At 42.6% G+C, this 14,669-nt stretch overlaps 1 protein-coding gene across 1 annotated transcript in view; it reads left to right on the forward strand.

Moving 5' to 3' along the window:
* Positions 1–10,786, forward strand: part of TMPRSS3 (transmembrane protease, serine 3) — a 17,647-nt gene extending 6,861 nt beyond the window's left edge. Inside the window, exons 6-13 of the mRNA XM_010191207.1 lie at positions 516–641; positions 1,368–1,411; positions 2,103–2,268; positions 3,822–3,991; positions 5,604–5,699; positions 6,816–6,958; positions 8,203–8,355; positions 10,766–10,786. Coding sequence (XP_010189509.1) covers positions 516–641; positions 1,368–1,411; positions 2,103–2,268; positions 3,822–3,991; positions 5,604–5,699; positions 6,816–6,958; positions 8,203–8,355; positions 10,766–10,786 — 919 coding nt within the window. The remainder of the gene's footprint in view (positions 1–515; positions 642–1,367; positions 1,412–2,102; positions 2,269–3,821; positions 3,992–5,603; positions 5,700–6,815; positions 6,959–8,202; positions 8,356–10,765) is intronic.
* The last annotated feature ends 3,883 nt before the right edge of the window (positions 10,787–14,669 follow it).

The raw sequence follows: 14,669 nt of genomic DNA on the forward strand, positions 1-14,669 counted from the left end.
GACTTGCAATGATGCTCAGTTATTTCTTACCATGGCAACGTTCTGATTCCTGCACATTATAGTTAGCAGTATAAAGCTTCTTTGAACAAATTCGTGTTGCTATTAAGGTAAAATACATCTCAATTGTTCAACAAAAAAGACAAGAAAAAATTACAAGTTATTCATCTCCCTGCTGCAAAACATAACCCTAGAAAAAGGAGACAATGAGCTTGTTAGTGCTGCAGGAAATGTGCCAGCCAGTTACAATAAAAGCTTTATTGCAATATTAGAATTAAATTTTACTTGCTCTGGCAGTTAAATGCCTCTCAGCATGTATGACTTCGACAGATGATTATGGCAAATATACGTGCATGTTATAAAAAGCTTTTCTTGGGGAGGATAAGATTACTTTATCAAGTGTCAGAATCCAATTATTGTGGTTGCTACACTGCATTTTCATTAGCAGAACTGCTGAATTATTTAAGGAGATTACTGAAATGTTGTCTGAGGAAGCTGTGTTTATGGTTTATTTGCAGTTACGTGAGCTCAGGTTACCTGCCCGTGGCTGCAGTCGAAAAACAGTTTCAAAGACATTTCGTATCTCTCAGCCATTGGTTATCAGCTGATCCAGTGACATCCCTGCACAACGCAACAAACCTCAAGTATGTCTCACCTTCTTCATCCTGACAGAAAGAGAGCAATCAATAAATGGATAATTACTAATAGTTGGAGATTGTTGCCTGGTTTTTAAGGCATGTAGTACTTCATAAGTGGCTGGTGTTGTTATGCAGCAGACCAAGGTTCAGTAGCAGTCTTGCTGGAATACAAATTAAGAGTCTGATTCAAGGCCCATTAAAATCATCAGAGGCTTTAAAATGAGCTATTGGAAAAGCCTCTTTGTCCCATGATCCCTTTTTTGCAAATGGATAGACACCAGGCACTTATCTTTTCCCATTGTAAAGCAGTTTGTTTCACTTTACAGATCCTTAGCTATTCCCAGTGGGCTTGTGAACCCTTTATGGTCCATTTCTTCCTCCTGACAGTTGCTTGTTTTTCTTAGTTACCTTTCACTGAGAAGCGAGCTATGGATCCAAGGAGACTACAAATCACATGTTGAAAATTGCTGATAAGCCCCCGCTTGCAGAAAAGCAAACCACTCTTCAGCAGGGCAGCATATGGTCTGCAGGCTCCCAATGGTGTCTAAGCTCCTAACGTATTTCAGCTAAATGCCCTAAGTAGATTGGATGAGTACATGGCTTTGTACCTCTTTCAATATATGAGTTACTTATATTTAAGTGCACATAGCGGTACAGGAAGATGACACAATGATGAAAAAACCCACAGTATTTGTGAATTGGAACTAATACTGTACTATCTTTTCATCTTAGAGAGGAATGTACTTCTGGCAATGTGATCATCTTAAAATGCTTGGGTAAGAATCAGGAAAAGTGAAAATAGAATCAGAAACTGCCCTTCATCCACTCCATGGCAAGAGTTGCGAGGACCTGTATACTCAGGCCATACTGTATCATCAGTTTATCACACCAAAGAAAAAATATATTTCTTATATAAAAATTAAAATAATTTCAGCATGTGAGAATAGGCTGGGAAGACAGATTGGGAGCGTCAGGTAGCAGGAGCATTTTGGTGAGAATCACAGTAGGAAGGAGACATTTAAAGATTGTGAGTTGAGTCTATGATACTGTAATTCCAATTCTTTGCTATGTCAGTGGGGAAAGGCAAATTCTGCCTTAATGTTTGAACTTTCATCCCATACCTCTCCCTGTCAGCTAGTTTTCAGATGGGGATATGAAAAGTCAAAAAACAACAGCAAAATAATCACCAGGGGCAGAACAGGGGGTTTTGCAGCTCAGCTGAGTACTACATCTGCAAAGATGAAGATATGAGCCTCACAGCCCACATACCCACTGTCAGGCACAATGCTGCAGGGATGGGAGGGAGGAGGAGAAACTTCTGGGGGCCCGAGATGTGGGTCAGAGGGTTGGGGATGATCCTGCTACAAAGACCTCCCAGTCTCAGCAAGGCTGGGACTAGAGGGGCTGAAGGTGACCAAAAACACGTCTGCGTTTCACCCATGGACCATAACCTTTGCTTTCTGGCAGCATGCGGGACGCGGGCCAGCTACGGGCCACGAATCGTGGGGGGCAACGCGTCCTCCCCCCGGCAGTGGCCCTGGCAGGTCAGCCTGCAGTTCCACGGGCACCACCTCTGCGGGGGGTCCGTCATCACCCCGCGCTGGATCATCACGGCCGCCCACTGCGTCTACGAGTAAGTCCCTAAATCCTCTTGCTCAGAGTGTCCCACAGACCCCACTTGCAGCAGGTCTGTGCGTGAGGCCACTGCAGAGGAGGGTCAACGCACCGTGCTTTCTCTTAAAAATAAACTGTGGGAGAGATTGGGTTAGCTTTATCTCGTGGGCTTGCTCCACAACATTTAAACCATCTCCCTCTCTTGTTGCGCCAGTACTAATCTTTATTGAAAAAAAAGTCTCCCAAAGAAGTGGTCCAAATCAGGCACCCCAGTTTTCAGATATTCTGGGCACTTCTAGCTTCCTGGGAATTCAGCTTAAAAAGCCATTTAAGTCCTAGATTTTAGGTATCCCAATCTGCAATTTCTGTACATTGCATGTGAATTAACAGCTCAGAAGGAATTTGTACTTGGCTGCTGTGGTATTCTGGAGCTCCAAAATAAACGACATGATCCTTTTCAAGTTGACAGGATCCAAAATAAACGACATGATCCTTTTCAAGTTGACAGGATCAACCAGCAGTAATTAGTGAGCTGTACTGTGCCTACTGCCCTTTACTGCATACTCACTGCTCCTTTTTATCTTGCTCCAAACAGTCTTTGAGTTGTAAGTAGGTGCTAACAGTTATTTAAACTCCTCTTCTTTGTGTAATTATAAACATAGCCCTGTCTCTTATTTACAATGAGTTGTCCGCTTTTGCAGTCTTGTTTGTTGCTAGTAGCACAGAAGAGCTTTTCTCCTCTTACAAACCCAGGCCGCTTTCATCAAAGACATTTAGGCAGCTAAAACGGGATTTCTCCGACCACTTTTAGGCACTCACAACACGAATGCCTGCTTCTGAGCAAGCCCTGCAGGATGCTTTTATACCCAGTAGAGAGAAGAGATGGGACAGACAAATCCCATTCCTAGATACTATTTAGAGCTGTGTTGCCATAAAAATAATTACTTGGGAATTAAGCATTTTAGGACTTCTGTCCTTAACTCTGTCCCTCAAAATCCAGATGGTTTTGGTGTGTTGAAAGGCTGATGGGGATGCGAAGTGGCAACATGACCCACATCCCTGGAGCCTTTTCCCAGCACTGCTGCTTACCCACCACTAGCATGGTGGGGTGAAGCCAAGAGGAGAGGAGCTGCTGGTGTGCTGCAGACTGAAATATGTGGCTGCTCATGAACTGAGGGCAGAAGCACCTCCTCGAAGGAAAACCTCTCCCTTGAAAGCACTTTGCCACAAGTGTCACTGAGCTAGCCGGATGGCTGAGTACAGGTATGCCAGGCTGCAGCAGCTACTGCTGTGGGGTCACATAGAAGGACAGATTGGTAGGCCAATGCAAAACTCTCATATATTTGTAGAAAGCTGCACAGATAATATACCACTGATCCAGTGTGATACTAAGATTAGTCACTCTTTCTGTATATTTTAAAATTAGATGCAAAGCATAGCCAATATTAATAGATAGGTGAGCAAGTACAACAGACTGCACGGTTTTATGTGGTTTGTAAGCACAGGAGACAATTAGAAAACCCGAGAGTTTTCTTGAAGGTTTTTTCACTCCCTCCTACCTTCTCATTTCAGCCTGTACTTGCCGAGCTCATGGAGTGTACAAGTTGGTTTTGTGACTCATCAAGACACCCAGGTTCACCCATACTCAGTGGAAAAAATTATATACCATCGAAATTATAAACCCAAGACAATGGGAAATGACATAGCACTGGTGAAACTGGCAGCACCGCTTGCTCTCAATGGTAATTTCTGTTAGCTTTCACTTGACCTTCTCACCTTTCTAGCTAAAAGTGAGAAGGATCTTTCCTAGTCCAGACAGGGTCATTTCTGTTGGTGCCCTGTGCCTGACCCGGGACAGTTGAATGAATCCCCACCACTTCTACAAGCAATGAGAGATGTGCAGCATGGATGCAGGCAGCCTGCTGCTGTGATGGCAAGGCAGTGGTCTATGTTCAGCCTACACTGGCAGAAACCCCCCAGACTCAGTACCAGGAGCTCCTCTGGACTTGATATCCAGGCACAGGGAGCAACAACATGGTCACAGGTTCTGCAGAATGTTCCCAGTCTATTCTGGTATTGGCTTACTGAAGGTATTTAATAATAGGCAAACATTAACTTTATTCTTTCTAAATGTTTTTCCTATCTAAAATAAATGCCCCACCTCATTTTACTTGGAGGTCACAGAGATTTTTATCATGTCCTTTCTGTGAGTACAGGGAGATCCAGCAGTGTCCAAAGCTGAAAATCAAGCTTAAATTTCAAAGAGAATAAAAGGCAATTCAAATATAATGATGCTTTTAAATTACAATTACTTTTATTTTCTCAGCAGAATGCTACCTACAGCTGACACCGTGAATTGAAATAATGTGTAATAATATTGTATGAATTTAAATGATCACCAGCCAATACCTCCTAATCGCTGTGAGCGTTCTGCGAAGGGGAGCTGGCTCTCTCTGACACATCTAGCTTGTCAGTTCCTTAATCAATTCTCTTGAAATATTTTAAACTTCCACTTTGAATGAAAATTAAGCTTGATTTTGTTCTATTTTATATCTCAGCTAGTGCTCTTTTCTTTTGCTTGGGATTAAGTCTGGAAGGCTGTCAAGAAAAGTAATGGCTTTGCACCTGAGTGAGATACCCACTATGGCCTGGGGTCTGGAGGTAGCCCAGAGGGCTTGGAGGCTCCACACTGGGGAATTTGTGCTTTGAGTTGGATCATAGCACTGTGGAGAACTGAACCACTAGGAATTGCCCAGCAATACCTTGTATCTTCCCTCCCTTTGCTCAATGATAACTCATCTTGACATGAAACACTGATTATATTGTACAGCATTCAGCGCCCCAAAACACAGAGGCACTGAAACTCTGTGAGCCAATGGATGGGAAGCAAAGAGCACTCCAGATGTCTCACTGCCCTTTCAGAAGAGCGCAGAGATGTGCACACGTGGCTTTTTGTAAGTGCTGCTGCACAAAACCTGTTAGGAGGTGCCATGCCGTGGTTAGCAAAGGCTATTTTTCTGCCCAAGCAGTGTGCTTGGGGGGTCTCTGAGCTGCTTGTCAGCTGTGTATGCAGTGCATGTCTTGTTTGCTCATTCTTCAATTTATTGACCTGCAAATACCTCCTTCTTTGCTTTATCCTTGAAAATAGTTAGGCCTGGTGTAGGTATTGTTTCAAAACTATGGTATTGCCCGTAAGATAAAAGAGCTGCAGAATTGCCAGACTGTTTATGTGGGGAGTGGGTGGTGTTCATAGCAAGTTCACTGCAAGCCAAATCCTCAAGTTTAACTGAAGCATACAATTTTTTTGCTAGATTTTAAAAGTAATTCTCTCTTCTCTCATTTTTTTTTAAATAGGTCACATAGAGCCAATTTGTCTGCCTAATTTTGGTGAACAGTTCCCAGCAGGGAAAATGTGTTGGGTATCAGGATGGGGAGCAACTGTGGAAGGAGGTATTTAAAATGGTCTGCTGTTGATTACTCTACATGAAAACATCTCACATACAGTAAATACAGGATTTTGTTGGAGCATTGCTCAACATTAAATTTTCTGGAACATCTGGAGGAGAAAAGAAGATATATTCCTAAATTTTATGCTCACCCTGAACCGGAAAAGTGCTGTGCAAACTCTTATCACAACGAATGTATGGGTGCACTCTGACGAGTTTGGAAATGACGCGTAGACAGCAGCACTGTCCACAGCGTTGTGCTCGGCATCAGCCAAACAGGCCATGTCCTTTATAATTTCAATTTATGAATGCAAGAATTGACCATTCACTTTTTCAGGGAAAGCATGTATGCATTTTCAGACAGGTTGGATGATGTAGAAATTGGATCTGTGAATAATGTCGCAAAGAAAAGGGAATTCTATTTTTTTCACCATGACTCACAGGTCTTGTTAATCAATAATTTGCAGTGAATTACTTTCATGGGAAAATGCTTGAATTCTAGATTATTGGGTTTTTATCATTCTTCATTCGTCCCACTTATTGTGTTCCCATTGCTGAGAGAACAAGAACAATATGTTACCTGACCTCCTGATAATAGTGAAAGGTGGGAAAAGAGTGGAAGCAAGATTTACCACATAAAAAGTCAGCTATAAATTAACAATAGACGGTGTGCAAATACTCCCATTTGTAGAAATTTTGCATTCAGACTCTGAATAAAATACAATAGATATTTATAAAATAAATCAGATGTTTGCAAGTGATTTGTTGACTAGGAGAGCAGTCCATAAATTCAAAGAAATAATTAGGCACTAGTATCGAAGACAGCGTCCAACTAGCTTTTAAGTTCATTACAGCCATTGACTGTCTAGTTTGAAGTAGAAACATATAATGTACAGCTTTGCATTGCATACTGTGAAAATCCACAGCTCTATAGATTTGTTAGTTACTGGAAACTGTAAGTTATGCGGCACCTAGTTGCCCTAATTGTATCTTGTCATTTTAACTGCATTTTTTTCATCCTTGCTTGGCAATTCCTCGTATACTAAAATATTTTTTTTGTTTATAATTAGATATTAGTTTCAAGGATGGTTTTTTCTTTGTTTTTATGTTTTTTTAACAGGTGATACATCTGACACCATGAATTATGCAGGTGTTCCTCTGATTTCTAATGCAATTTGCAATCACAGGGATGTATACGGTGGGATCATAACTCCTTCAATGCTTTGTGCCGGTTTCCTAAAGGGAGGGGTAGACACCTGCCAGGTATGGAAGTTTCCAAACTGCAACTGTGCTCATTAACAGCAGCAATGGAAAAACATGAGTGATAAGTTATCAGAAGGCACTCCCAGGCTTTTCTTGGGCAAACATTTGGTTTCGTGCTGTTTACTTTGCTTACCATGAATATTGATCACTGACTGTGCAGGCATTCATATGCTACAATTCCCTTCTTATATTTCTTCTGTGGAACATATCTGCTAATTCCGAAGCCAAATTTACTTAAGACATTTTCTGATTTCTTCTATGTGCTAGAGCAGGGTGCCATCCTTTCTTTGCCCTGGCTGTGACCTTTGCACTGCACTGGTTTGCACAGCACTGCACTGTGAGCAGCTCCAGAGACCTGCAAGGGGTAGAAACCCCATGGTGAGAAGCAGTCAATGAACGTATGAGTAGAAAAGCAGAAGCTCGAAGGGGAGGGACTTTGTAATGAATGTTTCCAGATTCGGTCAGTCCCAATTATACATGGGACAAGACAAAGCAAAGGCATTAGGTTCTTCATTTAAACACCTGTGTGCACAATCCCCTCAGCAAGGTATCCAGCACCCGCAGCACTTCACTGTGCCTGGGAGAGCTGCCCAAAGGCAGCAAGCTCAGCATGCAGCTCCAAGTGACAAAATGAGCCCTACTTGCTCAAGGGAGAGGTTTGTTCCAATTTCCTTTTTTTTTCTGTTTTTTTTTGAGCTGGCTCCGATGCTCAGAAAATGGCCCCAGCCAAATAGAGAGTTTTCAGTACTTAGATGTGAGTTCATTGAGTCGAATCTGCTTAGCAAAGTGTCTGGGAAGGGTCAGAAAAGTGATGTGTGAGACTGCAGGCAGGGAAGGAGGTGGGGTACCAGCTTGATGCTGCAGCCTTGCACTCAGCTCAGCTAAGTAGCGAGGAGCTTTTTTGAGAGAATCAGCTGTGAAAGACCAGGATCATAGCATGGAGACTGCAGATTAGTGATGCCCTGCCTAGAGGACAGGCATGCTCCTCAGCATCTACGTGTTGTTTAACAGCTGGCTTCGATGTTGCTTCTGTTGTAGTGTATTGCTAGCTGAGGAAAGAAAAATATGATCTAATACATGTGTTTAAGAACTCACCGACTTCTGCCGTAAGATATGCTTTTCCCTGGAACCAGAGCAGAAACAGGAGACTGAATTACTGGACTATGACTCTCTCTTTACCCCCAGATAGATGTCCCCTTCCTTTTCCTGGACACTGACGTTTGTTTCAATTCTTTGTCCTTCAGGGAGATAGTGGAGGCCCTTTAGCATGTGAAGATATGAGTATCTGGAAGTTGGTGGGGACCACCAGCTTTGGAGTGGGCTGTGCAGAAAAGAACAAACCGGGCGTCTACAGCCGCACCACCTCCTTCCTGGACTGGATACACGAACAGATGGAGGTCTGCTTTTGTCTTTCCATCTCCGGTCATTGCTTTGCTCCGCCTGTGCCACACAGGGTTTAGCTAATATTTGTCACAGCTGAGTTGTGCTGTATGGACACGTGCAACTCGAGGACATGTTTGGGGATCAGAGAGATGCTGGGTTCAGTCAGCTGAGCAGGGAGAGTTGTTTTGCTTCAAGTAGACTCCCAGGCAGGGATCTGTTGCCTAAGCAGAAGTATCTAGAGCCATTTTAGAGACCCCAGGCTGTCCTGCCTGGCTCACAGGTGTCCCTGCAGAAGGGCAAGGATCTGAAGCTAGCCCTGGGTTATATCCACCATCCCCCATGGGGATGTCTCAAATACCCTGCGACAGCTCAGGTAGATACAATAGAGAATTTTTGGGAAATCTGAGGCTTTCTGGACCAACTGCTGGAGGTGATGCAAATTGCACTAAGAAACCACAAGTGACACTAAACAGTGTATGTGCAAGGCAAGTGAAACTGTCCTCCACTGCCCTGGTGGGAGCCCAAACAGAGAGATCACAGGTAGACACACCTGTGCACAAGCTCTTAATTGTAATTTTCTTAGCAAAGCCACCCCAAGCACCAAAATGTCTGTTCCCTCCTGCTCTAGCCTGGTCCTCACAGACAGTGGTGCCAATGCTGCTCTCCCAGCACCCAGTTTGCTGGAATGAATGAAGAGCAATGATGTAATTCCAGCACCAGCAATACAGCTCCCAGCCCTGACAGACGCCTGTGCCACTGTGATGGCATGTGATGAAACCACTCCTGCCCCCATTTAGTTTGTGAAATATGAGGGGCTTCCTCCTCAAACCAAAATGTCAATATCAAGCATTCACAGAAAAGGAAATGCCTGAAATAAGGTTATGTGTGCAATTTCAGTTCAGCCCCACATCTGCATACTGTATGACACATGCTGTTTTCACTACCTGTATTACACATGAAGATTTATGCTATCACATGCCAGTCGCTGAACAAAGCTAAATAAGCCAGGATAGCATTTCTAAATCTTTAAGGCTTCTAATATTACTTTTTTTTCTTCCCCCCAATATATACATCACTGTGATTCGTTTGCACATAGAGAAGCCCAGGCATTTCAGACGATGAGTTCATATCCTCACACAGAACTCCATTATGAAGAAGTGATCAAGGGGGAAAAATACAGCTAAATCTTTGTTTAGCTAAATGCTAACATGTTATAATTTTTCACAGGGACATCTTTCAGACATAAACATTAATTCATCAATTTATCGTCTTAGAAAGGATTTTCAACTGAAGTTTAGAAACGTGGATACTTTTTAATGGACTCTGTAACAAACCAAAAGAGAGTAGAACTGGTGTGCCTTTGCAAACGGGACCACAGGAATGGCTTGTGCCTGTCAGATCCTGTTGTGGCATAATGGTCCTGATCTACTCTTTCCTGCTGTTGCTCACCATGGGCTCATTTGGTCTCTCCAGAAGTTGCTGTGCTTTCTTCAAACAAAATTAACTTTCATAGCTAAGACTTAGCAAAGGAGTTAGGAAAGAGATCCATAATGATCTAAGAGATGCAAAATTGCAAGGTAAGGAATTCAGCCATCAGCATGCCCTTAAAATCTTGCTTTCTGGAGCTTTTTAACAGCTCACCCATCAGGACCAATCCTCTAATCCAAGGAATGATCAAAGAGGAGGGATTTGTGTTTTCTGATCTTCCATTTCCAGTTAAGAAACCTGAAAAAAGCACTTTAGTCTCTTAGACTTTCAGGAAGATACAAATATTTTGCTACAGGTTCTCTCCTGTGAGTGCAAAGAAGATTTTTTAATTGCTTTCCACTAAGTGGTGAAAATTAGTTGATGTCATTTAGCAAGATGTTTCTCCAACATTGTGGAGAAATTTCTGTTGCCTCCATTTTGAACAGCTCTACCACTAGGGAGGAAGCAAAGATTTTATAGGATTGAGTACCAGTGACCGACACACATCACTGTCTGAGAAATATTGTGCTTCAACTATCAAATCTGAATAGACGTTAAAGGTTCCCACCCCAGAAAGAAAAAGAGAAACCAGCATGTGTCCCATGCATACAGTATCTACCACTATTACTAATATATTCCTCCATCTCCTGTAACCATATTTCTTTATGAGGCTTATGTTCCTGTCTCAGCTCATGCAAAGCTGAGAACCACTGAAATAAAGCAGTGAGAGAAGCTGGTAATGGTATTTGCTCAGGTTCACAGTGCAGGCCATGGCAATTGGACAACATTGGTGTGTTTTTCTGAGGAACTTTGGCTGGCAGAACTGGCTTCAGCGGCCCTGTGGTTCCTTTGGTGACCTTAGTACAGTGAGGGAAAAAATCCAGTCATTCACAGTCACATTTCAATAGTCAGCAATGTGAGTGTTTGAATAGACACATAACTGGCTTTGTTTCCCAGAGAGAAGAACTGCAGACCTGAGGAGCATGGCTGTGTGCTGGGCTTCTGAAAACCCACATTACGCTCCAGCCCCACAGAAGGACCCACCGCACTCTTCTGGACACCTGCTCTGAGCTTTGTACATTCACAGACAACTTGTTATGATTTCTTTTGGTATTGGTAACTGTACATAACAGAAACTGTTGTACACACAGCCTCTTTTGGATGGAACCGGCAGTTGGATGCTGGGTGATGGGCGCCCATATTTACTCTCAGCTACAAGTTTCACATGCAGAAAAAGTGCTAAGACTGATAACCCAGGATGACACCACAATAAAGTTTTGCAGGCACCATCAGTAAAAGACTAGAACAAATTCAGGTCAGGTTGCTAGCTCTTATTTTAGTACTTAACTTCCAAGAACCAAACTACAAAAAGACTTTTTTCCTGAAAGTATTCATATATAAGTTTCATGCTCTGTTGCACAGGCAGCAGCAGCTTTCTTTGAAGCCATAAAGCAAGCAGGATGCAAGCAGTTGGCAATTTTGGCAGGCATTTGGCAAGGGTATTCAACTCTTGTTAGAAAAATTCTCTGGATTCAAATCTTTTACCCTGTGCCTGTGAATATAGTCCCTAAAAATTGAATTCTTAGGTGTTTTATTGAGGTAAATAGCTCTGAAATGCACAATAGACAAGTTGTATCTTTCCTGAAATATTCCGAGATTACTGAACAGTCTTAAAGGGAAGAGAATCTTCTTTACTTCCTTTCAAAGGGCTAAAGAGCCAAAATCGTTGCTTTATCTACGATGCACCATGCAATGCAATAGCCATTGAATACTCCCAAGCTCACATCATGTAGTACAGTTCACCAAGGCACTCACGCTCAGTCGACCTCCCTGTTTTCCCTGCCTTTCTCTGCAGAGACAGGACAATATAGATCCTGCACCTAAAGGATATAGATCCTTTGTACCTATTAGTGACAAGAACTGATGTCAGCCAGGCAAGGGGCGAAATATCTGAAGTGCTGCTGTGGTTTCCTGTTTTATAAGCCATTTTAATATAACAGCATCATGTTTTTAGGTTGGAAAACACCTGATCATTTTGTGCTTGCCCTTTGTAAAAATCCTGGGACAAAAGTTGTCAATTTTAGAATTGATTGCCAGGGACTAGGTAGGCTGAAAAATTGATAATATTGTCAGAACTTTTCAATGTCGGTCTGTGGAATTGGATCTGCATTCTCACTGGAACGTGTTGGGTGAAAATCAAGAAAGAACAGCAAAACGGCATGAACTATCAACCTCCACATTGTTTGGTGGATGCAGACTTTGGTCTCCAAAGACACTGCATCAATACCTTTCATCCTGGCTAAAGAAACTGCACTGCAATGGAAACAGCAGTTCCAGAAACATCACATTGTTAAAAAGAAGAGGGAAGCATTGCCGCAAGCTGACATAAAAACTGGAATGAAATGGGAAATTTCAACTTGGCAGAATCATGACAGAATTAAATGAACTATGTTGAACTCTTGTGTAACTGGGACATCTTCATAGGAGTTTTAATGTCAATTGTTTGCTATCATAACATTTTCACAGCCTTAACATGGCTCGTGTTTTAGTGTTATCAGCAGCCTGGAGATGAAGGCACTGCTTTCTGACCTCATGGAGTTGTTATCACGTATTTCTGAAAGCACCCCTGAAAATTCCTTTTGAAGTCCTTCTAGTTCCATAAAAAGACTGTACAATAAGCATCCATTGTTGTCTGCCTTTATATTAAAGACAAATCCAGTTTAAAATGTAGAAAGCTAGTGAACTCTTCCCAAAAAGAAGCCACATTGGCCCCCAGATCAATGACAGTCACTTTTCACAGAATCACAGAATCACAGAATCACAGAATCGCTTGGTTGGAAAAGACCTCCGAGATCATCATGTCCAACTGCTCCTGTCTACCCCCTAAACTATATCCCTAAGTACCTCGTCTACCCGCTCTTTAAATACATCCAGGGATGGTGACTCCACCACCTCCCTGGGCAGCCTGTTCCAGCCTCTGACAACCCTCTCAGTAAAGAACTTCCTCCTTATCTCTAACCTGAACCTCCCTTGGCACAGCTTGGTACCATTTCCCCTTGTTCTATCCTCCATCACCTGGGAGAGAAGACCAGTACCCACCTCTCTACAACCTCCCTTTAGGTAGTTGTAGGTGGTGATGAGGTCTCCCCTCAGCCTTCTCTTCTCCAGGCTAAACAACCCCTGTTCCCTCAGCCGCTCCTCATAAGGCTTGTTCTCCAGACCCCTCACCATCTTTGTGGCTCTTCTCTGAACACGCTCCAGAATCTCAACATCCTTCTTATAGTGAGGGGCCCAGAACTGAACACAGTACTCGAGGTGCGGCCTCACCAGTGCCGAGTACAGGGGGATAATCACCTCCCTGGACCTGCTGGTCACACTGTTTTTGGATAGTCCTAGCCCAGTCTCACTGACCTGCAAATCTTTCTTCTTACTCCTGTTGTGCCCCTTGCTGTGGTGTCTTAGGTATACGCAGACCTGGTTAGAGTCACTCTAAAAAGCTGGATTTTTCTCCCCCAACTTATACCATTAATATGCACTCCAGATGTTTAAAAATAAATATAATCACAATATTAGCATATGTCTTTGTGTTAACCCAGGTGAAGATACATGAGGGTTTAGTACATTTGCTGTGGGAAGGGTTTTGTACAGAGGTGAGCATTGTGTTTTATTCACAATGGCAATTGTGGGATTGGCGAGCTGGTCTCTACTGGTAGTCAGTATTCCAGTTGGAATCAACTGGTAGACAGCAAAGTGACTTTTCAAAAAGGCTATATGACAGGTTACCAAACCTTTCCTTTTCCTTGGATTTTTTTCTCTCTCTTCAATGAAAAGAATAGGCTTAATGGAGGATTGTGTTACAGCCATAGTATCCCTTATAAATACAACCTGATTGTATGTATAGCCTGTGGAGCAAACTTGCATCAACATGTTATAGACTATCAGAAAACAAATCCAACTTATAACTTCACAAGAACTGTCCAGCATATGAAAAAAAATTCCTTTGCTTCTCATCACCCATTCCTGTCATTGTGATATTTGAGAAACTGAGACAAAGCTGATAAGCTTGGATGAACCAGATCTGACTTTCATTCTATATGCAGTTTTCCCAGAAAAAAGCATCACATGGGTAAACTCTCCTTTGGCCAATCTGTTGGTTTTTTTTCACTTGAGTTGTATAAACAAAAAGGCAATTTCTGTAAAGATAGAGAGATAAGCATAGAAACAAATGCATAGGTTTGGTGTCTGAGAAAGTCAAAGAAGCAGTATCACACTTGTGGACAGCAGGAGTCTGAGATTACATAAAGCACGGTAAGAAGTGAGCTTACTTCGGCTGTTTAACTTTAGGGAAGGTACAAGGAAGTGTTTCTTATCTGAACTGAAAGAGCACACTCGATCATTGCCTTTAATCTCTGGGGTTTTTGTATTTTACTCAAACAAAGGCTTTTACATTTGTTTTGTTGCTTTTGTTGCACGTTTTATTGCTGGCGGAGATCCTGCCCCAGTAGAGGACAGCAGGCTGTGTCCCCAGCAGCAACAGCAGTTAGCTTCAAAATTTGGCAGGGGAGAGGTAAAAATGCAGCCTTGTGGATAGCACAAAATGGTCAGATCAGTTTTTCCCAATTGAAATAAAATTGAGTCCATAACTTACTTGTTTTTCTGAAGAGCTCTTTCATAGCTGCCAGTCTGAGTGATAAGAACATGCGAAGTGCAATGAGCAAGAGGAAAAAAATTAATGATCCCCCATCTCCTGATGCTGGAGCACATTTATGCAAGGTAAATGCAGGCACACGACGAGAAGTTGAGTGAGAAACCTGGCCTCACATCAGGCACCCACAGAATCACAGAATCACAGAATATCAGG

The sequence above is a fragment of the Mesitornis unicolor genome, unplaced genomic scaffold (assembly GCF_000695765.1).
Source record: "Mesitornis unicolor isolate BGI_N332 unplaced genomic scaffold, ASM69576v1 scaffold27570, whole genome shotgun sequence".
Lineage (NCBI taxonomy): Eukaryota > Metazoa > Chordata > Aves > Mesitornithiformes > Mesitornithidae > Mesitornis > Mesitornis unicolor.